This window comes from Melospiza georgiana, chromosome 12 (assembly GCF_028018845.1).
Source record: "Melospiza georgiana isolate bMelGeo1 chromosome 12, bMelGeo1.pri, whole genome shotgun sequence".
Taxonomy (NCBI): domain Eukaryota; kingdom Metazoa; phylum Chordata; class Aves; order Passeriformes; family Passerellidae; genus Melospiza; species Melospiza georgiana.
In genome coordinates, this window is record NC_080441.1 from 16853288 (window position 1) to 16880441 (window position 27154).

General features: G+C 45.1%; 1 protein-coding gene across 2 annotated transcripts in view; it reads right to left on the reverse strand.

Moving 5' to 3' along the window:
• TRPC5 (transient receptor potential cation channel subfamily C member 5) overlaps positions 1-27154 on the reverse strand; it is a 104721-nt gene that overhangs the window by 21796 nt on the left and 55771 nt on the right. For both annotated transcript variants that reach the window (XM_058032918.1, XM_058032919.1), the window contains exons 4-7: positions 18543-18879; positions 14923-15062; positions 9208-9530; positions 4113-4308 (exon numbers count right to left, since the gene is read on the reverse strand). In XM_058032918.1, the coding sequence (XP_057888901.1) occupies positions 4113-4308; positions 9208-9530; positions 14923-15062; positions 18543-18879 (996 nt within the window). The remainder of the gene's footprint in view (positions 1-4112; positions 4309-9207; positions 9531-14922; positions 15063-18542; positions 18880-27154) is intronic.

Genomic DNA, 27154 nt, shown 5'->3' on the forward strand with positions numbered 1-27154 from the left:
CACACACACACAGCTCGGGCTTGGACACAGAACCCGAGCCACAAGCCTTTGTTATCATTCCTTCCTATTCTATTCTTAGCTAGCCTTCTGATGAAACCTTTTCTTCTATTCTTTTAGTATAGTTTTAATGTAATATATAAATAAAATAATAAATCAAGCCTTCTGAAACGGAGTCAGACCCTCATCTCTTCCCCAATCCAAGAACCCCTGTGAACACCCTCACACCCAAGGGCACCCCCAGGGCCAAAATGCACCTGCACCCTCAGGAACACCAACTATGCCCCTTATTCTGAAAAAAAAATGAGCATCTGGCAGGAGGATTGTATGACATGATGAGAAACAGCCCATCACACAAAGTGTCCTCATCACCCACTCACTTACTTTCTGCCACTTACAAATGATGCAGCCACCTGGGCACCCTCACATCATTCCCTTGTCCTTCCTCTTGTGATTGTGACAAATTCCTCTTCCCATCCTCGGCTAATGGCATTTCTGTCATGTCTGGAAGGTATTGAGATGAGGGAGCTGGCAGTGCATAACATCCCACTGCATCCTGTGCTGCTTGTATAAAACATTCTGATCTTCCCATATTGAAACAGCACGAGAAGTATGGAAATCTGGGGCATTGCATTTGGATTTTGTTTGCTTTCTTGGTGAAAGATGGTGTCTGCCATAACCAAAGTATGGTTTGGCAAAGGAGAAAAATGGGCTGTCTGGAAATAATCGATATTGAAACTGCTTCAGGGCACTCCTGGAAGTATGTGTTTATTGAAGTCTGAAACAGCTGAGGAAAAAACCAACAAAATTATGGCAGAAAAGTTTCTCCTTCTCTGAGTCAAAAACCACTTGAAGCAAAGGTTTTACTCTTTGCTTGCCCTGCTCTGCCTTCCACAGACATTGGTGCTTTCGTGCTGTGTGCCTGCAGTGCCTAATTAAACACCAAGCCCTAATCCCCAGACTGGGGAGACACAAGGAAGGGTCAAGGAGGAGCAGCCCAAATTCTCCTTTCTCAAACCTCCCAGCCAAAAACTTATATGTGAGTACAGGAGAAAAGCTGACCTGAAAAATAACTGCTACAAATGCATTAGGTGTACTTGTCCCTGCAGGAGAGGAGAAAGCCTGTTTGCATTGCAGCAGTGCCTAGGGCTAATTAACAAACAGGATTAATGAAGATGTCCTCAGCACTCCACTGCAGGGAGTCAGCAGCAGAGATGCACTCTCATCTCATCCCCACATCTGTTTTATTGCTCTGCAGTGATGCTCAGGCACAGGATTTCCTGCTGATGCAGAGGAAGACCTGCACCCCACCCCAAGGACTCCTTCCCCTCCTTCCCCCTGGAATTCTGTCATTCCACGTGTACCCACTGCAATATAAATACCAGGAGGGAGAAATGCCCAGTCTAGCACCCAGCCTGCTGTCATTCAGCAGGGGGTGAACCTGATTACAGGAGGTTAATTAATGCCCCACATTTGTAAAGCTCAACGTTTATTAACGACTTGTTTTCTTCGGGGGAGAGATTAATTGATGTTTGCCCTGAGGAGACACTCGAAGGAAGTGTGTCCCTGAGAGGAAGAAGGATGCAGGAATGCAGCTGGGCAGAGATGGGAAGTGTCTCCCTCCTGCCTTCCCAGGAAATGTCACTGCCCTCAGCATCACCTGCAGCCAGACACTTTCAGTGACGACTGTCAGGGAAGATGAAACGGGAAAGCCTTATAAATATGATTGCCTGGCAAAAGATTTTGAGAATATGGAAACTATAAGCAAGATTGAAATGAAAGCAAGCTTTGAGATACCTCAGTTGCTGAACAACTGGAAAACAATGGCATGGCCAGCTGAAGGTGATCCCCTTTTGATGGAACAACACCCTCTGCTTGCAGACAGGCCCAAGGGTCAGAGCAGACCCTACAGCTTGGCAGAAGGGGCCCAAAGAGGAGTTTTTAGGGTTTAAAATGTATCACAGTATGGTAATGTAGTGATTCTTATAGGTTGTATGGAAATGCTATAGAATTTGTATCTTGACTGGTTAGTGAGAATTAGGATATTCAACACAGAAGAAGATTTATTGTGTTGTAACGGGAACCTCGCACTCTTACCCTTTTGCTCTCTTACCCTCTTGCTCTCTCCCCCTCTCTTCTCTCTTTGCTGCTCTGAGCTGTGTTTGGCAGCTCCCAGCAGGGCCCTGCACCCAGGCCCTTTGCCATAAACCCCAAATCCCAGCAGGGCCCTGCACCCAGGCCCTTTGCAATAAACCCCAAGTTCCAGCCCTGGCTGCAGAGATCTCTGTCTCGGTACATCCTGACCATCCTACCCCCAATGCTCCTACAGACAGCAAAATCTCCTGCAGCATTTCCAGCGTCATTTTCCCAAGCAGGGGCTCATGCTGCTCGCTGAACTCCATGCTTTGCCTCAGTTATCTGGAGAGTTCAGCCCTCCAGCCCCGGCTCTGTCAAGGGCAGACTCTCTGATGGGGCCAGTCCCTCTGCCAGCTGCTCCAGACACAAAACCATTACCACGACAGCCCTCCCTGGACCCTTCTCTTCAGTTAATTGTTATGATGGGTCCCTCTAATTCATGTGGGATTGTGTGTAATGTGTCATTGCATCACTGGAATTATTCAGGGGAAAGAATGATGAGTGGTTTGTGGCCCAGTGAATAGCAAATACTGCTATTCTTGTGCCAGTCTTAGGCTGGGCCTTTGTCTTAGTGACAAGCCTGTTCGATGACAATAAAGGAAAGGGAATTGGAGAAAATGGCCAAGGAGAGAATCTTTGTTTTCTGTCCCTCATTCCAGTCTCCCTGGAATGTGAGGAGTAGCAGTGAACAAAAAAAAAGCACTGGAAGCATTGAAACAGACTGATAAATGCCTTTGTGATAAACTGCTTTTCTGCTCATCTGGAAGGTCAGTGGTCCAGTTTTTCTCATACTTTTTACCATGATAAAGATCAGATGTCCAAAAGAATCAGCAATTTGACCGAGTGAATTTAGGAACCACTTGAATCAGCAGATAATCAACAACAATTGTGGAACCTGTTCAAGAAAACAACTCAATACTCCCCTCTGTGCTTCAGCCAGGAAAGGAACTCACCCACACACATCCCCGGAGACTTGTCCAGGAATTTGGAAATGGAAATTGTAGGAGAACTGCTTCTGGTTCTGTTTTTGCTCTGGTTTATCTTCCAGAATAAAACAAGAGTCACTCAAAGCAGAGGAGGAAGCTTCTACTCTATCTATGTGTACTGAGTGACCAGGCAGGGACACAAACAGCTTCCCCCATTCCTGTTTTGCTCCCAGATGCTGCAGCAGAGCAGTTCAGCACCTCCCTGTCTCCAAACCATCGTGTTAGTGGTCACAATGGAGAGTAAGTGCCCACTGATTTATCTGAACTCCTGTGCACACAAGATTTTGCTTCCTTCCATACTGTTCCTGACCTAAAGAGCCTTAAAATGCAGAGCCACGCTGCTTTAGCTTTCAGTCTGTTGACAAATTTAATCATCAAGGTACAGATTGGCTTTTGGGTACACAGAATGAGATTACAGTGGGGAAAACAGTTTTGAGCATTCAAATGAAAGTTCAGTTTGATAAAGGCTCTACAGCCCCGAGCTGCCTCAGCTCAGATCCATCCTGCACTGGGATCACTCAGGAATCTCACACAGACAGGAGACTCTGGTATTACACATGGACATGATCTAATTTCAAGTGGGAAGAGACTGTGGAAAAAGAAATTGCAGGACTGGGCTCCTGACACACATGGTTTCACATGAGAAAGCAGAAATAGGATAAAAAAATACACCACAACACCCACCCCCCAGGTTCTAACCAAACATCAGGAAGCAGTGGGAAGTTTCCCTTTATATACCAAGGTGGTCAGCAAGGTCCCTCCACAGGAGGAGACAGGGGCAGATCACAGCCCATGAGCCTTTTCCAGCTTTACAAACAGAGCAAAACCTCCTCCTCAGGCATGATTCAGGCTGCTGAGCAGAAATCCCAGCTACCTGCTGGCAGAACCTGGGGGCAGCGCTCTCCAGCAGCCCCGAAGGGACCCATGTGCTGCAAGTCAGACAAATGAGGCACAGAGGGAGAAATGCCAGCAGAAAGAGAAGGGGTAACTCACAGCAATGAGCTGGTAGGAGTTGTTCATCATGGCTATGAGCATGTTCAGCAGCACAACGAGGGAGATGACGTTGTAGGTCCCAAACATCGTGGCCCCAACAAACTCAGTGAACTCGTGTCTGGCTTTCACGTTGGTCACGTAGAGATTCAGCAGCCCAAACACAGACCAGAAGAGTGACTGGAGGGTCTCGAAAAGCCTGCAAAGAAAACAGATTTTTAGCTGGCTACCTGATGCTGGGGGGTGGAAAATGATCTTTTCCCACACAGATATTGGGAGACATCACCTAGCACAGCCTTTTATCCCTCCCTGGGGACAGCCTGTGCTCAGCCAGAGTGACCCACCAGCCAATGCATGTGAGAGCTGTCCCATCAGCAGCATTTGCTGTCTGTCCAGGAGCCCAGACCACAATCTTGTGAGATGCAGCGAGCACAACTTCCCCAAGGGACCCAAGGCTCCCTTTCCCACTCTGCACTCTGCACAGAACAGCCACAATATATTCCATTTAATTAAAATTGCCACGCTGCGATGCTGCTGCTATCTATAAACTCTCCTGTTTAATCAGTGCCTGCATCATTAACATGTCTGCAGGATAAATGCTCAGGGAGCCCATCCCCAGGCGTGACTGCAGCAGTGAACAGTGCACAACAACAAGGCACCACGAGGTGGGACATGGCAGAAATCACAGCATTTGCACCTTTGCTCTGTTTGGAACACACCTGCCCAAAACACTGCTCTGTTTGCAGTACACCTGCCTGAAATGCTACTTTGTTTGCAGTAGGTCTGCCTAAAATGCTGCTGTGCACCTGCCCAAAATACTGCTCTGTCTGCAGTGCACCTGTCCAAAACTGCTCTGTTTGCAATGCACCTGCCCAAAATGCTGCTCTGTTTGCAGTGCACCTGCCCAAAACTCTGCTGTATTTGGAATACACCTGCCCAAAGTGCTGCTGTGTTTGGAACACACCTGCCCAAAATGCTTCTCTATTTGCAGTGCACCTGCCCAAAATGATACTGTGTTTGCAGTGCACATGCACAAACTACTGCTGTATTTGGAATACACCCGTCCAAAACACTGCTGCTCTGTTTGCAATGCACTTGCCCAAAAACACTACTCTATTTGGAATATACCTGCCCAAAATGATACTGTGTTTGCAGTGCACCTGTCCAAAACTGTCCTGTTTGCAACGCACCTGCCCAAAATGCTGCTGTGTTTGGAATACATCTGCCCTAAACACTGCTCTGTTTGCAATACATCTGCCCAAAATGCTGTTCTGCTCACAAAGCACCTGCCCAAAACTCTGCTGTGTTTGGAATACACCTGCCCAAAACGCTGGTGGCTCAGTGGTTGGAGCAGCAGCTGCCACCCACCACGGGCAGAGTCCCTGGCAAAACCCTGCAACCACAGCCCGGTAATGACTCAGATGGAAGAGAGTCATCACATTAATTCAGCTCAAGGGTTTCTCTTCTTCTGAAGGCCTCCTTCCCTAGATGAACCAGAGCTGACCCCACTGAGCTGGTGAGATCATCCCAGGTCTCTGTGCTTCCAGTGACCTTTCGCAGTCACGTCAGATGCGCAATCAGCAATCGAAGTAATTGCTCTATTTGGGCATCTTTGTTTTGGCTTGCCAAAATATGGCATTTATATCATCCAAAAATGACATTTATATGCCTGTTTAAGAGTTCCCATTTTGGCCTGAGGTCAGCAGATGTTTTCAAATGCAACTTCTAGACACATCAATATGAATAATTCAGATGCTTTGCTTGACATACCAGGAATCTGTTCTCCCATCATCTCCAGGCATTTGTTCACATGTATCCCCATGCCTTTTATGAGGATTCTGTTTATACTTTGTGGATGTAGCTTATGTTTTTCACTGGCCAAAATCATAAAGATGCTTTAAAGCAAAAAACCTTTATCCCAAAGCTCAGGCTGTTTGTTAGGCTTATTAAATAACTAAGGTAGTAAAATACAGATTAACCAAAGAATGCCAAGCATTTCTTTACTAGAAGTGGTGGAGTGCTAGCCGTCTTTTAAAATATTTATAATATTTTTACTATTAATAGTAGAAATACTACTTGGGCTGTAGGTACAAGAGAGACAGGGGTTCTAGTCACTGAACTGAAATCAGTTTTAGAAGCGATCAGTGCGTTGTTCTGGATGCACAATATTACCCAGGTGTGTAATCTGGGCCCAGACTAAAGCAAATATGCACATGTAGTGCCCTTGACAAAGACACCAAGTGGTTCCTGCAGCTCTGCAGAGCAGTGAGGATGCTGTGAGGTGCTGTGTCCTCAGTGTTCAATGACAGGACAGGTCCACAGCCTCTTTTCACAGCCCATGTTTCAGGGCAGGCTCACACTCCTTTGGAGAAGCAGCTATAAAGAAACAGAATTTTGGAAATGGTGATTGAGAGGCTCTCATGTCTTGCTGAGTGTATTTTGAATCCTAATCAAACAGAAGAATTCTCAAAGCTCCACCACTCTCCATGGTGGCTTAGGGAGAGCAAGTGCCCCCTGTCCCACAGGAACCTGTGCCCAGGGAATGGCAGAGAGAAGGACACAGCAGGCAGGGAGGTGTGACTTCCTCCACCCCTTCCTCCTCTTCCTCACTCTCCTCTCCCCCCTTCAGTTGCCAGCATCACAGCTATAAACATATTTTCCAATCATCTGCCTAAGCAGCAGGCACTCTGCTTTCTGAGGGATGGCAAGGCCAAAGCAGAAAGCCTTAAATTATTCATTACTTCCCCTCGTTGCTGTCACAAAGGAATATTACTTTTCCATGATCTGTGTGTGCAATACAGAAAATTTCATCGCCAAGAAAACGTTAATCCCACCCTTTGAGAGTAATAGGAAATAACGTGGCAGTAAATAGGTGTCACACTTGACACAAGCTGCACACACACCAGGGGCGTCCTCTTTGCTCCCCTGGAAGAATTAGAGCTCATTGTGAGCCCAGGAATGCTGGTGGGAATCAAAGTGCACTGATTCAGAGCTTTGCAGATTTATTCCTTCATAAGGAATGAGCCATGAGCAAAGTCAGGGTCCCCAGCCCTGCCTGGACTGGCTCCAGCCTCCTTTGCTTCCCCCCCAAAACAACATTTGGATCTGCAGCTGCTCCTTCCCAGCCACTGCCCCGTGCTGTGCATCTGCTCCCCAGCCAAATGTCAGCTTGTGCCGGGGGTGTTAATAAAGACCATTTAAACTTTTAAGAACACGTTAAATAAATTTCTTAAGCGAGCCTCAAACAAAAAGTACCTGCAGAGTGTTCTGTCCCCTGCCAGGAGACCTCACTCCTAATGGATCCCCTCCCACTGGGACTTTGTTTTACACAAACCTCTGCCACAAACGCTGAGCCCCCTCAATTTCCTTTCTGTGCTACATTCCCCTGGCAGGGGGTTTAAATGAACGTTAGGGTGGCAGGAATTGTGGTTTGTATTTAAGCTGATCGACACACTTTCTGCTAAGTGTTTCTTGTATAATTTTTAGCTCTCAAGACATTACACCTTCTTACAGACTTCAGGATGGTTGGTTGGTTGATTTGCTTTTTTTCTTTCCCTGCTGGCCCAATGTTCTTTTTCTTCAGTCAAATCCTGCTGTTGCTTTCTCCACTTACCTGACACAATGAAATCTATAAAAAACCCAGTGTGCAGAGGTGGCAGGCCCAAACCAGAACTGAACACATCTGTTCAGCACAGCTCCAGAGAAAGGCAAGGTTTGGTACTGGATTTCGTAGGCTTGACCCTTCCTGAGGTAGAATTTACCCCTTTACACACACTGTGCTGGCCAAACCTTCCTCCCTCTGGCTGCTGCATCACTATGGACGCAGATCAAGGAATAATTTTGTTATTTAATTTAATTCCTTTGCCAGGGCAGCACAACACATTTCTGGGTCATGTGAGGCAGCTAAAACAGCAAAAGGTCTGAAATCTTTAATTCTGTTTTTCATTAGCACAATGCAGGTCCATTCACTTCCCTCAGACAGAGATGGGTTTCATGAGAAAATTAATCAAGCCCGTGGTGTTCCTGTTCTGCAGTGGGAAATGGCACATGTCTGCTGTACCAGGGCCTGCTGCTCTTGAAGGATGGGCTCTATCCCATGAAAATTCCGTATTTCTTCTAGGAGAGAGCCCACAGGACAAAGCTGGAACCTCTCCTCTCCCAACCAAGTCACGTGGCCTGAGCCATCATCTGTTTTTGATAACAGTGCAAATACATCCCAAATCCTGTCTTAACCCCAAACCTTCAGCTGACAGAGGGAGGAGAATTATTGGGCATCATTTCAAGTTTTATTTAATTTAGCATAAAGTGGTGGACAACAGTTTTGTTTTGCTTGTTTGCAGGGCGTGGGCCTTTTTCTAGCCCGTGCTTTATTTATTTCTCCTGCCATTGTGAGTTAAGTACTGTGCAAGCAGCAAGAACAATCGGGTGGGGGCTGATTATTATAATTATTTCTACTATTAGTAATTAAAACAAATACATCAGCAAGACAATTCATGTCATTTTTCAGCATGTGCTCGCTCTTTCAGCTCTGCCAGATGTCCTCACAGCAATTTCCATGCCAGCATCTCAGCAAAGTACCAGCAAAAAAAAAAAAAAAAGGTTCTGCTGGGATTTTAGTCTGCAAGGAAATCAGAGAAGCCTGCAACATCACGTATCCATAAAAATGGTCTAGGTGAGATTGTTGTGGTTGCTGCAGGCACATTATTTATTAATAAACAGGTTTATTCCTTATTTTCTTCATTTTATTCAGGTTCTCCTCCTTTCTTCAGTAACTAGGTAAAACAATCACTGTGGCAAAATTACACTTCCTTTCTCAAATCTACTGAAATTGTGCATAGTCATAACAAGATTCAAGTTGCAGGATCATGCAGGGAAACCCCTTGGGCCAGAACTAAAAGGTCTCCAAGTGCCAGACCTGAGCGAAAGTCTGTGACAGCAGAGCTCAGCACAGTGTCTGCCCCACTTAACTCCCACCTTTCCTGCAGGGCCAACCACCTCACCTGGCACTTGCAAATGAATAAATACAGGCTCTGTCAGTGCAGTGACAGGCAGGGGACAGGCGAAGCAGCCTCAGAAGCAGAAAGAGAGGATGTCTTACGTGGAGAAGGCATTGTTCTGTTTCTCACATCGGATCCCCTTGCAGTTGTTGGGTTCCTCCGAGGCACTGGTCTCATAATAAAAATAAAGCTGGTTCAGTCCGTTGGCAAAAGCCAGAAGCACCAGGCAGTAGATAAAAAGGAATTTGAGGATGTCTAGCAGCATGCGTCCCAGAGAAATCTGCAGGGGTCCCAGGTGCGAGTTGGCTGTAAACAGGGAGATGAGGCGCAGGGAGCTGAGGATGTTGGATATTGCAAACAGAGCTTCTGCAATCAGGGTCGGGTGCCACATCTCCCACTCCTCCCGCGGGCGAGAGCCGTTGTACTGGCAGGAAGGAACAAAGAACAAGGGCAGAAAAGTGAGATGAGGTGTAATGACTCTGAGGAAACTCCACTCCAAGGTCACACCCACTGACCCAACACTTTGCAGGTAAATCCTAACCAGGTACTGTGGCACAAAAAAAGCTTTTAACTATTGTTGCAAGGAGGCCTCAATGCTGGGAATAATGTGCTCTGACTCCATGATTCAGAAGGCTGAACAATGGCTTTATTAAAACTATACTATATTACACTATAGTTAATTTTAATATATTACACTATATTCACACTAATTAAAATTAAACTAATTATATTACACTAATACTACATTAAAACTATACTAAAAAACTATAAAAACTATATTAAAACTATACTAAAGAGATACTATACTATACTATACTATACTATACTATACCATAGCATAGCATAGCATACCATACCATACCATACCATATTATATTATACTATACTATACTAAAGATACTAAAGAAAAGCCTGTGACTGTCTGAGACAGCCAGGACACAGCTTTGAGTGACTGGCTAATCACTCAAAACCACTTTCACCCATGTCCAATTAACCAAGTCACTTTGGGTAAACAATCTCCATAACACGTTCCACACGTGCAAAAACAGGAGCAGGGAATAGAGATAAGAATTGTTTTTTCTTCTTCTCTGAGGTCCTCATTGCCTTCCCCAGGAAAAATCCTCTGTGAAGAGAGCTGAGGCCACATTTAACCCCTTACACCCCAGCTGCTGTCAGGCTCATTGTCAGGATTCAGGACTGAAGCTGACTTGATGAGGGTAGAAATGAAGGTTTAAAGATGCTTTTTTATTAATTGTGGCTACTACATTATGACCCCCTGATGGTGAGAGATGTAGGACCAGTTTTTCTTTAGAGGCTTTGGGTATGTTGGCTGTTTTTAGCCTAAACTGAAAAATTAGGATTTTTAAAAATTTGTTTTACTTTTGAGTTCACAGTCTGTGGGTTCCTTATGTCCATGGCTTCATACACAACCTCCTTATCTTTCAACGTTTAAAGGGGTGCAGATTTTAGCATGTTTCAGATGTAAATTTCCAATTACTTTTGTTCTTTCTCCTGCTAAATATGTCTGCACATTATAAACACTGCACATTCCAGGAACAATGGGAGGCAGGGAGAAGGAAGGGAAGAAGAAAAGCAGTGAACTATTGGATGCTTTCCTTCCCATGTAATCTCAAAAAAAAAAAAAAAAAAAAAGCAGGCAGCCCAGAACCAAAAGGCTTTTTTCGTATTAATTTTCTTATTAGTTAATTTGTCATGGCAATTTTAGGAGAGTTGCTAAAGCAGAGGTCTTAATTACAGCTGAAACTGGGTACAGTTGAGTGCATCAATTACAACATTAACTGGGTTTGTAATGTAGCTGTAAAAGCAGAAGCATTTTCTGAGCAAAGTGCAGCCAGATGCGAGCAGGTACCACAAAAGATTGGTTCTGTAAAATGTAACTGCTCTGTGAAATGTGAAATGTAACTGCTCTGCCTTAACGACAGTGGCACGGAGAATGGAGTCAAAGACATTTAACATCAAGGAATAATTGTCCTTTTAACATTTGTCTCCGCTCATTTACCATGCATAAAAAGGCAGAACTGCACTCAGGATAACACAGCTCAAACCATAACCAGCGTGTCTGGGATGGTTTAGGGCTCCTAAAATAATTCTGCTACCTCAGAAAAGGAAATGGCACCAATATCACACTGACAGTTCGAGATTGCAGAGACTTTCTATTTAAACCTGAAGGTCCAATACACAAACTCCAGTGAATTCAAGGGCTCCCAGTTTTTTCAAGGGCTCAGCAAAAAGCAGGTTGATATTTCAAACTATCCCTCTGTATGAAGGAGATGAGACATGATACAAAGGCATTTCAGCATGACCTCGGATTGCTTCTGACATTTCCAAACTGTTCTTTATTACATGAACATCATGGCCTGAGCCTGTTAACTTGATTTGAAGATGGGTCTTCAAATGCCTACAAACAGGCAGAGAGGTGAACTTTTTGTGGATATCCAGCAGTGGGGGTGGGTGGGATTGGGAAGCAGATTTGCTTCTGGACAGCAGATTTGCACAGTTATTCCCAATTCCCCTCTTCAGGCTGGCTGGATACAGCAGCCCAGGGCTCTCTGCTAAGGTTTAGCACAGATTGCACATAAAAGTATGTGGAAAATAGCTTTTTTAAAGGTATTAGTATTTTTTAAAGTATTTAATATTTTAAAATATTGCCTTAAAAAGAGGTGTGGCACACTCTTCTGTGCAATATTTAAAGCAATAAATAAATAAAGCAATGTTTATGTCATTAATGTAATATTTTAGTCCTTTATGAACTGATGGTATCTCCTCGCTTGGCAAATAGCATCAGAGCAGCCTGGCATCACAGGTAACAGAGAAACAGCAGATTTCAGAGTTATCTAATGAAGCTGGGTATCTGGGAAGGCTGGAGTAGTTTGGTTTTGTGTCTGTTCAAAAGATGAAACACAGCAGAGATATACACAGACTTGTACAAATAAATTACACCATGCTGTCCCATTTACCTTTCCTCATTACACGATAATTCAATGCAGCAAATGGAAACTGATTAAGAAAGTATTTCTACCCTATAATTAGACTGAAGATTCCATTGGTATCAGACAATATTAGAGCCAGGTCTTGGAACCAGTCAAATCAAGGAAAAAAAAGTCTTCACATAAAAACAAGGATGGAAAGCATTTAGTGTCAGTATGCAATTTATTTTTTCTGCTATTTGGCAGAAAGTTAAATGTCCATGTAATCCTTTGAAGTTCTAAGAAGTGTTAGAATATGGTATATTGGCATATATCCCAGCCTCTTCCAGCTCAGGGCTGTTCTATAAATAAAAAATCATGTTGCAAAATGTTTTGTAGCCATTATCAATGTTACAAACCCTCACACTGCAGAGCACACTGAGTGACACAGGGCAGAGGGGACTTCTGTGACCACATGTGTCACAGACATCTTCTATGAAAAATCCTTTCCTTAGGATTTTTCCTCCTGAGAAGCTGGGAGGCCTCAGGAACAAAATGTAAACAATGATTATCTGCTGCTGTGGAATGCAACAGGTGCATCTGGGATTGGCCCATCTTGGATGTTTGTAATTAATGGCCAATCACAGTCAGCTGGCTCGGACAGAGAGCCAAGCCACAAACCTTTGTTATCATTGTTACCTATTCTATTCTTAGCTAGCCTTCTGATTAAACCTTTTCTTCTATTCTTTTAGTATAGTTTTAATGTAATATATATCATAAAATAATAAATCAGCCTTCTGAAACATGGAGTCAGATCCTCGTCTCTTCCCCAATCCGAAAACCCCTGTGAACACCGTCACAAATGTGTTTCAGAAGATTTTCTGCACCTCTCAGAATTGCCTGGCATGGCCCTCATCAGGAGCTGACCTGAGATGGGCCAGGTTTAACCCAGGAGGGTTTGATCTGGGCTCAAACTGATCTGTTCCTGCCAATCCTCCTTTGTGTGCTGGCCCGTGGGGTTTTGGGGTTGGCCTGCACGTTTCTGTGGCTGTTACAGGGAGCACAAACAGAGCTGCATCTCCTCTGGGGCTGGGCTTTGGCTGGGAGTTGCATCCCAGTGTGTGACTGCACAACCCCTGGATGCACAGCTCCTCTAGCAATTTGTGTGTGAGGAAGAACCAGATTGGTAACATTTTTAGTTTTGTCCATGCATTTTACCATTTCCAGCTTTTTTTTTTTTTTTTTTTTTTGCATTGCTTATGGTTTAAAGACCAACCTTTCAAGTCTGTAATTTCCTCCCTGGTTCTGAATGCTGGGAGAATAAAAGACATAATCTGTTCCTGCTTTGATGCTGTTACAGAGCTGCCTCTTCAGGGAGCAGCAACCAGCTTAAAAGCTTTTCCCTTTGAAAATCTGACTCACCAGGACTGCAGCCTCCAGGATTTAACAAAGGCCCCATAGCAGGGCTGTTTGCACTCTGGAGTCAATGGGCTTGGGGAAATTTTCTCCTCTTCTTCCCTTCTGCCTGCTGGGCAGGACTAAACAAGGCTGCTCTGGGGAAGGGCTTGTCCTGCTTATTGGGAGCTGGGCTGGCAGAAGTGGAGACCTTACAAAGCTGGGAAAAGTGGCCAAGGAGCAGATCCCAGTTGCTGATTTACACCTGAGTAATTCCACTGACTGCAGAGAAGCTGCTGCTGATTCATAGCAGGGGAAGAAGTAGGCCAAGCACGAAGCTCCAGCTGAAGCCAAAGAGAGCTGTTGCATAAGGAATTTTACTTTTGTGTCTTGCCTTTGAAAAAGGGAGACAGAAGGAAAAGTGCTTCAGGCCATCCCCTGGCTTCAAACCCTGTGCATATGCTAATTTGGAGCATCAGAAGTTTATAAATGTTTTTTTGATAACTCTTCATGGTAAATTTGATAACTCTTCATGGTAAACAACTTCAAAAACTATTTCTCATTAGCTTTTTTTTTTCAGCTCTATTAGACACTACTGTAGTTAAAAATTGAAGTCCTAGGTTTTAAGTGTGATTTTCAAATTAGCTATCACACCAGCATTTGACCAATGCACTAAGTGTGAGGGGATTTGTTTTCCAGTTACTCTGAAAATAAAAACACTTCCTTTTATCTGGGCAACACAACACAACTATCAGCAGTCTATAAGGCCAAATCCAAATTGAGCATAGCACCAACAGATACACTGAGAATCATAATTATAATAATCATAATTATAATCATAATAAGGTGCTTTTGAGAATGAGCTCTGATGTGGGCTCTCACCGCAAATGGAACATGACAGGGAAGAACCCACAGGGTGTTAAAGCTCCAGCTTGCTCCTTTGTCACTTCCCTGCCCACAGGTTACATATTGAAGAGTGACTTGACCCCTTTATATCAGATTATCAGAGAGAAGCCTCCTAATAACAGTCTTGCTCTTCTCAGTAGACCTGTCACAAACTTTTGATCACTAATCTCCAGATCTGTAGGATCATACAGATTATGAAGCTTGGTTCTAGAAGTTTTCAGGTAACCCTGTTCTTGTTTTCCCTTTACCATTTTATTTAAAAGCCATGTTTTCACTATGCATTGTTGAAGGAGGTGCCAGCACAGAAAACAAAAAGTGCCTTGGCAACTGAGTAGCTGCAAAAGGCACAGAAAGTGGAGAAATTTCTCCCCAGTGCCCAAACAATCTATTTAACTTTTAATCAAAGAGTCAGAACGAGCAGGATGTTCATTCTCCAAACAAAATAGCTTTCCAGGTGAATATTCAAAATTGGACTGCTTGAAAAGCTGCTATTTTCTTTGCTTTGTGATTTTGATTTGAATAGTTTGTACCCTGTGTACCACAGCTCTCACCAGCACATTACAAATTCCCTCTCCCAAGTCACTGTACCTTGACATAGGCAACAATTTTGAGGGAGATAGTGGCAAGATAGAGGGAGTTCATTGCAAAATCCATCAGATTCCACCAGTCATGCACGTACTCATTGAATCCACCATCCCACATTTCCTTGATTTCTCCCCAGATGAAACCTGTAGAAAGAAAGGGAGTTCATTACCATGACAAGGCATTATTTGCCATTAAAACCCTGTGTATATACACATGATGTAACAGCAGACAATTTGAAATTAACAGCTTGGAAAAAATGCCTCATCCCTCCTGCCTTCCACAAAGCACAATGCTGCTGATTATGAGACATTTTACAAGTCTGTGGGGAATGCAGTCTGGAGAGAGCTGAAAAAGACCTTGGTTTCCTACCCAGGGCTCCAGATATGCACATGAGGAGACTGCCTGAAACACATGTTATTTATAACCAGGACGAGTGAATTGGCTCAGCTGAAACTTGCTCTACGTGAACAAACTCTTCAAGCAGCTCTATTTGGTATAGTTCCTAATAGATTGTCTGCTCTCACAGACACTGTGAGCAATTCATTGCTCTGTTGGACAGCACTGATTTTCCCTGACTTCCTCTGGCAGCACCAGAACCAGCACAGCTCCTCCCTGACCTGGAAATATCACCCCAAAGGAGGAAGAAAATGGATCCATTCTCTGCTCAGCCCCTGCACTGATGCATCCTGCTGCAGAAAAAGCCCACAGGGATTATTTGTGAGGAAAGGTGAGACTCAGCAGGAAGCAGGGCAGTGACTCACCTCGTGTCAGATATGGCTGTGGGGTTGGTGAGCTGTTTGTTCCCAAGGATACGGCCAGAGCCCATCATGCCAACCCTGAAATGCCTTCTGGTGATCATTTTGGGCACTTGCTAATGCTCACTGTACCTCCCTGCAGCTGAAAGGGTGAAGGGCAGCTTCTGAAATTCATCACCAAACTGCTAAACCCACATGACACAGTTCTGATTATAAGTAACTTCCATGTCCTTCCTTGCACAACTGTTTAAATATTTCTGAAAGCCTAAGTCCCATCAAAAATCAAATGGCAGCTCCTTCATGCCCTGGATGCTTCTGAAAAAATGACTTTAGAGCCCCAGGTATTTTGAATTACCCACTTGACATTATCCTGGAATGGGAAGTGGAAATGTGTGAAGAGGACACAGAACAAAGCAAAGCAAAGCAAAACAAAACAAAACAAAACAAAACAAAACAAAACAAAGTACACCTCCAGGTGCATTACCAATGTCATTACTCAAGTGCTGCCCCTGCCTAACCACAGGATAGTGCAGTGGTCACTGATGTGCTGCTTGCAGCTCAGCTTTAAGGACCTGGATGCTCAATCTGAAGAGCAGCAAAGTTGCAATGAGCTGCTGCACGCCCCCAAATATCAATCTGAGCTGCTCAGCTGCCAGCCAGCAGGTCAGTGGCCACACCAGTAAAATGTCAGGGCCAGCCAGGTAATCCCATTACAGTTGCCTCCACGTCTCTGCACGCACACAAACCCATAAAATAAAATAAATCAATGGAGAGGAGCCTGTTGAAGAACTCGTACACTGTATTTATAGTGAGTTATCATTGCTGGTTACTATAGCTACAGCAATGCTGTGTGTGCCTGCTCTCTCTCCTTCTGTAGTGGAAAATATTTTGTAAGTAATAACCTTTAATCTGGTGAAACTGTTCTAATTTCTCTATTTAATAAACAGTCATACAATATCTCTATTTATCTGAAACAAAGGAACTCAAGAACAGACAGCTGTAAAAAAGGTTTTTAAAGGGATTGTGCTTTTGAAAGGTTTTTTAAAATGGATTATCCTTCCTTCATCTGCAAATCAATTTTACTGAAATGCCTACCATTTCCCTCAATTTCAACCATGAATTTAAAGATAAAGTGAATATATGACCTAAGCTCAGAAAAGACATTTAACCCCCTGAGCTTACTCTGAAGTTTCCACCAACATCTGCCTTTGAGTGCATAAATCAGCTCCATCAGATAATGGTGGAGCTGTGCAAGGAGCACAGTGCCCTGGGTCAGCACCCAAAGTGATTTGTGAACACGTCTGCAACTCTTTCTTTCCTTCCTCGTTTTCCATCAGCAGCTTTGGGTTTGGCACAGGAACAGCTGGGTTTGCTCAGCACAGAGCCAGCCTGACCCAGAGCCAGAAACAAAGAGCAGAGTCCTGGTGTCACCGGGACAGGGGAGCCAGAAAGGCATGGGGAAGCAGGAGAGACACAAAGGTGTGGGGAAGCAGGAGAGCCACAAAGGTGGGGGGAAGCAGGAGAAAGGTGTGGAAACCTCTGCCCATGAGCAAAGTGCCTGGTGACACTCCCAGCTCCCAGGGGTGGCACGTGAGGGACATGGGAGCTGATCAGGATCCTGATGGAGCTCCCAGGCTTCCACTGCTGCTGTGCTGGAGCTCACTGTGGAAGGGTGAATAGCCCTCTCTCATCAAAAACACACCCATCTGGCTTCTCTGTCCTTCTCTCATCCCATCACAGTGCCTCACCTGAGCATCCCCAGCACACAGACACCTCCTCCTCTGCCCAGCTGCCCAAGCCAGACTGCAATAAGAGCCTCACATGTAACTTCAGACAATCAACACTCCTCCTCCTCCTCCTGCTGATATCAGAGCACTTGATGCTGATGTGGCCAGTGATTATCAGCAGAGAGTGAGCCTTATCTCCCCTCTCCCGCATTCCTGCAGCTCATCTGGGAGGAATAAGCCAGGCTGGGGGCAGGTCAGGGAGCAGGGAGGGCAGAGCCAGGCTCTGGGCACTGCACAGGCACAGGACAGAGCCAGCACAGCAGCAGGGACACTGTGTGTGACCCAGGAGCTCCTCCCAAGCTGCTCCTCTCCTCTCACCCAGCCTGGGGAGGCAGGAGGGAGTGCACCGTGCATCTGTCACAGTGCACTGGGGTCATGGCCAAGGGCACATCAGGTGGCACAGAGCAGCAGAGCATCCCTGGGCCAGCAGGAGCTGCTGCTGCAGGAGGAGCCCAGCTGTTCCAGCTGTTCTGTGCAGCTCCTGCAGCTGCCTGACACAAATCTGCACTGCTGGGCCTGGGAGGGGGCCCCACAGCTGCTGTGGGGGAGAGTCAGGCCCTACTCAGTGGGGATTTATGGGATTTACCTAGAACCCAGGGCAGGATTGGGTGTGGGATTTGCCTAGAACCCAAGGCAGGATTTGGTGTGAGATTTATGGGATGTACCTAGAACCCAGGGCAGGACTGGGTGTGGGATTTATGGGATGTACCTAGAAGCCAGGGCAGGATCAGGTGTGGGATTTATGGGATGTACCAAGAACCCAGGGCAGGACTGGTTCTGGGATTTACAGGATTGGATGTGGGGTATACCAAGAACCCAGGGCAAGATTGGGAGTGGGATTTATGGGATTTACCTAGAAGCCAGGGCAGAATTTGGTGGGGGATTTACGGGATCAGGTATGGGATGTACCAAGAACCCAGGGCAGGATTGTGTGTGGGATTTACAGGACTGGGTGTGGGATATTCAGGATTGGGTGTGGGATTTACCTAGAACCCAGGGCAGGACTGGGTGTGGGATTTACAGGACTGGGTGTGGGATTTACCTAGAACCCAGGGCAGGATCAGGTGTGGGATTTACCTACCTAGAACCCAGGGCAGGATCATCCACTCCACGATGGTGGGAGGCGGCCCCTGCATGTGGAGGTCAGTCCTGACGATGTGCTGCGACGCCAGCAGGAGCATGAACAGGAAGGTCAGGTAGGAGCCGGTGTGGCAGATAAACTTGATAAATGGCTTTTTAATGAACAGTCCCAGCCTGCTCTTGGGTGCAATCAGGTATGCCACGGACAGCACGGGGAACAGCAGCCCAATGGTGACACAGGTCAGGAGTTTCACTGCCCAGTGTTTCCTCCTCCAGCCTGGAAAGCCGTCGTACCACAGCGTCGCCAGCAGCTGCTGGCAGTTTGGCTGAGCAACAAACTGGGGAGGAAAAAAACAAATAATAATTAATAAATTATTACTGACTGGTACGTCACTCCCCCTCACTTATGTGTTAGAGCCCCCTCAGATTATGTTTGGGGCCAGCTATGGGCTGGAAAAGCACATTTTGGAGATAAAGGGAAAACAGGAGGGAAGTTTCACTCTTCTTTTTCTATGTAGGATTTAAGATTCCTGTTGGGAAGGATGAAAGTTTGACAAGAAAGTCTCACAGATATGTGTGCTTAGCAGAAAGATTTTTAAATGTAGAATCTGATGAAGGAATAGAGATGGAAGCAAGTTTTGATACAGAAGAAAAGAATTGCTGAGCCACTCTTACTGGATAACCAAGGAGGCAAAGGATGTGTTAGTTAGAAGGGGTTTTCATGGCTTAGAGCAAAGGATAAACCCACCCCAAACAAGAAGATGTTTTTACCAAGCAGGAAGAGAGCACAGGCAAACAAGTCAGCAAAGCTGCAAGTAGAAAAAAGGTCTCAGAATTTTCCACTGCAAGAAAACTGAAAAACAACTTCTAGCTTAAACTGTAATGTACTAACTTTTAGTGATTGGGGAACAGTAACATGAATATGGTAATTACAGTAGTTATGATAGGCTATAGATAATAGTTAAGGTATAGATTGGTTCTTCTGTATGAAGATGCTCAGCAAAGAAAAGTCTATAATGCATTGTGACCAAAACCAAAGGGTCTCCAGGCCTGCCCGCAGCTGGAGCTGACAGCTGTAGGCACAGCTCCCTGTGATGCTGTAACCTCTTGGATACAATAAAGTGCATTTTGGAGAGCCCTTGGAGTCCCACATCCCTCATTCTGGCTCTTACAGATTCCTTCTCATGGAAGAAATGTTTTTCTCCTTGCAGCATCCTTCTGCAGATCAGGCACTCACCACACACCCAGCCTCGTGCCAGAGCAGCACCAGCAGGATTACTACAAGCTGTTTCTCTCCCCATGTGTTGGAGCACGTTCCTTTTCACAATGTTTCAGGTCCAGACTGCCTGGAACAAGTCACTGTCAGCATCCTAAAGGAGTGACTCAGGGATGAGGCAGGAGGGAAAAGGTGCAAAGCTCTGAGAGTGTTGTGTGAGAGGGAGAAGCGGAGTGCGGGGAGTGCTGCAGAGTGTGTGTGTGTGGGGGCTGGCATGAGACAGCCAACAGCAGCCTGAGGTGTGGCCAGGTGACACCTGGTGGGAAGCAGGACAGCACATTGGGGACCTGCCTGGCTGCTCAGCAAGGGATTAAACAGCTGTAAAATGCAGCAGGGATTAAGCAAAAACCAAAATGAATCTAAGTGACATTTGACAGTTCACTTTCACTCTGCGAAAACCAGCATTGTGGTGGTGATTTTGTGCATCTCACCCACACCACACCACACAGGCTCAGGGTGCAACTCCTTCAGGCTGCTCTCATCCCAAACAACCTCTGGGATTTCAAACATAGCCATGGTATTTCTGCTCAGTGCCAGAAGGCTTCATGTTCCTGGTTATAGCTGGACAGCCCTGTCACAGACATCTTTTCATGAAAATCCTTTCCTTGGGATTTTTTCCTCCTGAGAAGCTGGGAGGCCTCAGGAACAAAATGTAAACAATGATTATCTGCTACTGTGGAATGCAACAGGTGCATCTGTGATAGGCTCATGTTGGATGTTTATAATTAATGACCAATCACAGCCCAGCTGGCTCGGGCTCTCTGTCCAAGCCACAAACCTTTGTTATCATTCCTTTCTATTCTTAGCTTAGCTAGCCTTCTGAGGAGAACTTTGTCTTCTATTCTTTTAGTATAGTTTTAATATAATATATATCATAAAATAATAAATCAGCCTTCTGAAACATGGAGTCAGATCCTCATCTCTTCTCTCATCCTCAGACCCCTGTGAACACGGTCAGCCTCATGGTTCTCAAGCCTTTCCAGACCCAGAACTAACCAAAGATGTCTACAAGACCAAGACAACTCTCTTTTTCTTCAAAAATCTTTAGCCCACACCCAGTATTGGGAGGACTGCCCAGTATTGGGAGGACTTTTAAGCACAGTTCTCAGAATGCTCTAAACAAGCAGAGCACTGGCACTGCCATGCTCAAAATGACTAAACCAAGGTCAAACAAAAGGACAAATTAGTTGCTTGTTCTGATGAAGTCATTCACTTCTGTAAGTATTTTTAGATTTTGATAATACATTTTATATGTCTTAACAGGCTGTTTACATCAGAATCAGACCATTTTTGGACTGGGTAGCTCAAATCTATGGAATGACCCAAGCTAGCAGAGAAAATAAGCTCTCCAAGGGAACTATCTGGCATTTATGAAGCTGGATTTTGATGTGTTATTACAACAATAAGCTCTTGATTACTTCTGCATTGGCACATAACTGAAGACACTCTGCTCCAGAGGGCTTGGGAAAATAATATCAGAAGAGTGTGTGATTTGGAATCAACCAGCACATGCAGCAGCTGAAAATGGGCCACAGCTCGTGGGGTGATGGTCTCCAGAAAAAGCCAAGACCTGCTGCTTGTAGTGATGAGAAAATATTGTAAAATCCCATATATGGGGAGAATGAGCATAGAGTCAGAGAAGCCCAGAACGGTTTGGGTTGGGAGGGACCTTAAAGCTCATCTCATTTCCACCCCTGCCATGGGCAGGGACACCTCCCTCTGTCCCAGGGTGCTCCAAGATCCATCCAACCTGGACTTGGGACATTTGCAGGGATCCAGGGGCAGCCACAGCTGCTCTGGACAGGTAAGAGAAACAATTCCACAGAAACTGGAAAACCACCAAGCAGTAATTGGAGTTTGTCTGTGTTGTAACTCTGATTTCAGAAGGGTCAGCGCTTTGTGTTTAAAACCTGGAAGAAACAAAGAGTTGCACTGCTCTGTTTTCTCAGGAGCTGTTCCTGGATGTGTTCTGCAGTGACTCACAGGGCAAGAGATGCTGCTGCTTCTCTGAGATGAGGCACAACTTTTTCTTTTTTTAATTTTTTTTTGAGGGAGAAAATGTTATAAACACATTTTCTCTTTATCACATATGATAGAAGGCTCTGAGGGGAGAATAAAACTGTTTTTCCCTTGAGTCAAAGTCAAAGTCATTTGAGAAATCAAATGACTGTATGTTCCTCTGGTTGCTGTGCAACTTGCAAGCATCTTAAAAGTGCCTCTTCTCTGCCTAATAGCTCATTTCTAAAATCTGCTTTCTCAGTTGTATCTGATGTTAGTTCTTCAAATGGAGACAAATTCACACATCATGAAAGAGCAGCTTTAAAGAGCAGATTGGCAAAAGGGAATGGAAATGGAAAAAGCCATTAAATTTTCCAATCAAGCTGATCCCAACCTCAATGAAAACTGCCCAAGGGAAATTTAAGCACACCACACAAAGAGACTCCCTAATGTCATAAACCACCAAATGCTGTGTTTATTAAAGGTAAGGCCAAGCACTTACCAAAGTTGACTTTTACTAACTTGTATTAGTCCAACTTATTAATCACAGATCTGAAATCAGTAAGCACTGATGCTTTTATCTCCAGTAGTGCAGCTGGCTGAAAAATAAAATTTCCAGTGTGCAGAAACATTGGAATTCTGAATTATAATGAAGAGGGAAACCAAGCCACTGGTGTGCTGCCTAAAGAATTTATTGGTTTATGGTGAGTTTGCTCCTAGGTGCTGTTAACTAAACTAAACCCCCAAATTCATTGACCAGACTAATCCACTGAATGCTCAACTTATTAAAGATTGTCTAGGAGTCATAGTGCTAAATCAATTCACACAAAATACAAAAGTACATTCTTTTAGGTGTGAAGTACCCTGAAGCTCTGATAATACTGTGGAACTTTTGTTATCCTCCATAATTTCAAATTTCTCCATAAGGTTAAGGAAATTTCTACTTTGCAAATAGCAGAGCAGAGAACTGGAAAAGCAACTTGACATCTTCAACACCACTTTTACCAAGGCTTTTCCTGAGCAAAAGTTAATTTTCCAAAGTAACCCCAAATGTATTTTTTTCACATTTTTGCAAAGCCTATCATGTGCCACAGCCTGAAATAGTGCCTGTGTGTATCACAGCCTTTTATCATTCCACATGAATGTACCGTGTGTGACAGCATTTGGCATCAGTCAAAGTTTCTGCACAACAAAAAGGGTTTTTTTCCTAAAAACCTGCATTTTGTCCCAGATTTGTGGATGGGCCAGAGTCACAGGCAGATGCACTGCACCAGAAGCTCTGCTAGGAGAACACATGGCTAACAAACACTATTTCTCCAACACTTGACAAGCATTTTATCCAAGGACTGCTGCATTTCAGGAGCCTCCAGTCTGTACCACCAACAGCAGCACAAGGCATCACCCCACAGGCAGGATGGAGAATGTTCTGACAGCTGCACCAGTGAAAAGCAATGACACCAAGAGGTGGCATTTCTGAGCATTTCTGCTCAGCTCAGTGCATGCAGGAACTGAACATCTGATGCTGTGCAGGGTTTGGTTGGGCTAGAGTTAATTCTCCTCACAGCAGCTGGGTTTGGTTTTGTGCTGATAACCCAGGGATGTTTGAGCTCTCCCTGAGCAGGGACTGCACACAGCCAGGGCCTGTCCTGCTCCTCACCCTCACCATAACCTCTAAAACCCTCTAAATAACCTAAAAATAATCCTCTAAATAACCTCTAAAATCCTGCCACTCTTCCATCGAAATTCACGGGTTTAACACCTTCAAGTTGGATTGGCTTCAATATTTAAATGAAAAGGAGGAGCTGGGGGGCACAGCCAGCACAGCTGATCCCAGGGATATCCCAGACCTGACGGCATCACCCTCAGCACACAGAGCTGGGGGAGAAGGACGAAGGGGGAACATTCTGGGTTTGTCTCCCCAAGTCACTGTGACAGTGATGGAGCCCTGGGGATGGCTGAGCTCCTGCCTGCCCATGGGACACAGTGAATGAATTCCTGCTTTTGCTCTGCCTGCACACATGGCTTTTGCTGCACCTGTTCAAGCTGTCTTTATCTCAGCCCACAGCTTTTCTCACCCTGCTCTTCCAGTTCTCTCCCCATCCCACGGCAGGAGTGGGCGAGTGGCTCCTGGGGCTGAGCTGCTGCCTGGGGTTAAAGCACCACAGAAGGACCTGTGGTTGTACAAAACACTGCCCAGCATGGTCCCCACCTGCAGATGCATTTCTGGAGGAGCTAATCCCAAAAACAAACTCCTTGCCCATTACCTGTTGAGCAGAACCCGTCCCTAGCTGAAGATACAGTTCACAGGGAGGTAAGACAACACCCCTGTGATACTTGTGAGCAAGGTGCTGAGTCTCCTGGCTTTTGAAAATGGGGATAAATATCTTTTCCTTTCCAAGAAATGAGATCAGCAACTCCAGTCATAGTTGGGAAGCACTCTAGAGATTACTGCAGTACAAAGTCTTTTATATTCTCTTCTTCTTCTCTCAGCCTTGCCAGGGTCTTTGTGTAACATTTGGCTCGCAGGTGGATTGTGCTATTAGAGAATTTCATTTTCAATGTTCATCACGCTCATTGCCACATAATCCTATACCAAGGGGGATATTTTTAAGGGGAAAAAAAGCAACTGCTGGATGGAGTGTCTTTTCCTTAACAACTAATCTTTACTGATATTTTTAAGTCACCTAAATTCCGCTTCTCAGGAATTAAATGCTTTCTGCATGCTGTCAAACACAGAAATTATGTCCCACCCCCCCTCCCCTCATCTATGGGGAAATCCCTGATCTCTCACAGTCATCAGTAATTTAGGATCAGACACAGATGGGTTGAGATGTGAATGCCTCAGGGAGCAACTGAAATAGCTCCCTGATAGACATCACAGGGGCTGAGCACAGCATCCCTCTGCCTTTATTCTGATTATTGTGGCTGCTGCCAGCAGCCTCTTGTTTGGAGTTTGCTGGAGTTCTTGTCGCTGCTCTTGCTGCGGATGGCGAGAGCGAATCCTCTTCATAGATGAATAACCACTAATTTAGAACTGCAGAGCTCTGTCTTAATCAGCAGGACCCAGTTCTTGTATCAATTAACTCCAGCAGCTCCCACAGAGGTCACCAGTGAGAGCCAAACACGGCCTGGCAGCCATGAAATCACCTTTGGTTCCTCCCAAAGGTCAGAGCTCACCAACATCCCTGCAGCCCAGAGCATCTCAGACCTGCAAGGCTACTGGGTAACTATTCCAGATTGCAAGGCAAGATGTTTCCTATTATCATCTGTAATAGAAATATATCTATACAGATGTATGGCAGATTGTCTTTGTCAAGTGAGCAGTTTGCCTTATCTCTCTCTTTGAGTGACCACATTCACTCCTCCCTTGGGAGGGGACATTGCTGATAACAGCTATTGAATGTCCCTGTGTGGCTGATAAGAACTACAGCATCCCATTGGGAGATGGGAGCCCAGAGGGAGGAGCCAAGCATTCCTACCCAGATATAATCCAGAGATTCTGGAACACCAGCACGGCTTCTCCACTGGATTCCCCAGAGGAACAGCAGCTGCCTCTCCTCCCACTGGATCTTCAGAGGAAGAATCCATCCTTCTCTACAGGATCCCTGCTCCAGCAGAACCACCCCTGACACTGCAGGAGGGCTGAGCCACAATTCCAATGGGACTGCTGCCAACACCCTGACCCACAGGGTGTCAGGTTGGGTTCTGACTCTGTCAGTGTTGTTCTAGTGAACTGCATTGTTTATTTTATCATTTTATTTTTTTTTTCCTTTCCCTATTAAAGAACTGTTATTTCCTGCTCCCATATTTTTGCCTGAGAGCCCCTTAATTTAAAATTTATATAAAATTTATAGCAATTGGGAGGGGTGGGGAGAGTTTACATTCTCCTCCTGCCGTCCTTAGCAGACTCCTCTCTTTCCAAACCAAGACAGTAACACTGCATGGTGCTGGCCTCCACCATTAAAGCCATTCAGGCTTTGGAAAGGCAGATTTTCTCAGATTTTGCAGCCTGTGTGCAGTGTCTGATGCAGCAGCATATCTCAGTGAGGTCTCTGAAGAATGCAAGTTCCCTGTGAATCCCTGTCTCCCATGAGAAGGAGAAATGCCACTGCCATTCTCCACTCAAGCAGCACCACATACTTCCAGGGCCACACCAACCCCTCTGCCTGCATTTTTACCAAGAACAAGATCTTCTGAGGAAGAATGGAAACATGGTGGTTGCAGCAGGCTGATTGCTCTTCAGGGAAATTCCAGTGGGCAATATTCAAAGAGCCTCATTTCTAAATTAGCCCAAGACAGGAGAGAGAAACTCTGTGTGGCCTAATTTGATGGCTGCAGCAGAGAGCCAGTGAGCCCTGTGAGACCACATATTCCAGAGGAGAAATGCCAGCCTCCTCAAATTTGCAGTGTTGCAAACAGTGAGTTGAATAAGGAAACCCTCTTTTGTAGCACATTTCTTTTTAAAGTTCAACCTTGTTAATGACTGCAAAGTTATTTACATTCTGCTGCCGGAGTGTGAGCTGCAGAGGGTAAACACCTAATGGCTGTTCATCCTGTTAATTAAGTACTTTCTGCAAGAGGAAAGAGAAAAAGAATAAGGAGAAATGAGACAAAGTAGTTGGAGAGGGGGCTGTGTGATGTGGGGGAAAGGGACTACACAACTCAACATTCCTCATCAGACACTTCCAAGACATGACAGCTTTTTGCAGGATGAATATCCTATTAAAACCATAGCTGTGAGGAGCAGCAGTGAAGCACTGATGAAAATCCAAGTGGCAGCATTCCTGCCATGAAGGAGATCACACAGCTGAGCTGGACCAGCCCTTCAAGGAAACCAGGTGCTACCCAAACTGCTCCAACCCTCAGCTGGCGAATAAAACAAACTCCAGATCCTCCACAGATGAACATATGGCCTCAAATTAGACAGGAATTTAGTTTAATCTGTTCTTAAAATATTTTAAATTATGATGACACATGAATCTCAGCTAAAGGTCTCTTATCCATAATAGATCTCTCTGGTGGTAGCAGACATGAACTCAGCACAAGTGGCAGCAATTGGAAATTCAGCAGTGAGGTGAATGCTGACAAAAGGAAAGAGGGAATAACCTCTAAAATCCTGCCACTGTTCCATCAAAATTCATGGGTTTAACACCTTCAGGTTGGATTGGCTTCAATATTTAAATTAAAAGGTCCCACATATCCTAGGACAAAGACAGATGCTTGCAAATCCTGCATACCAACCCGTGGAAGAAGCAATTATAAAGTCTTTAAGCTTGAAATTAAATCCATCTCTACCCCGAGTGCTTAAATGTGTGTTTAGTTGTAGGTTTGTATTTGTG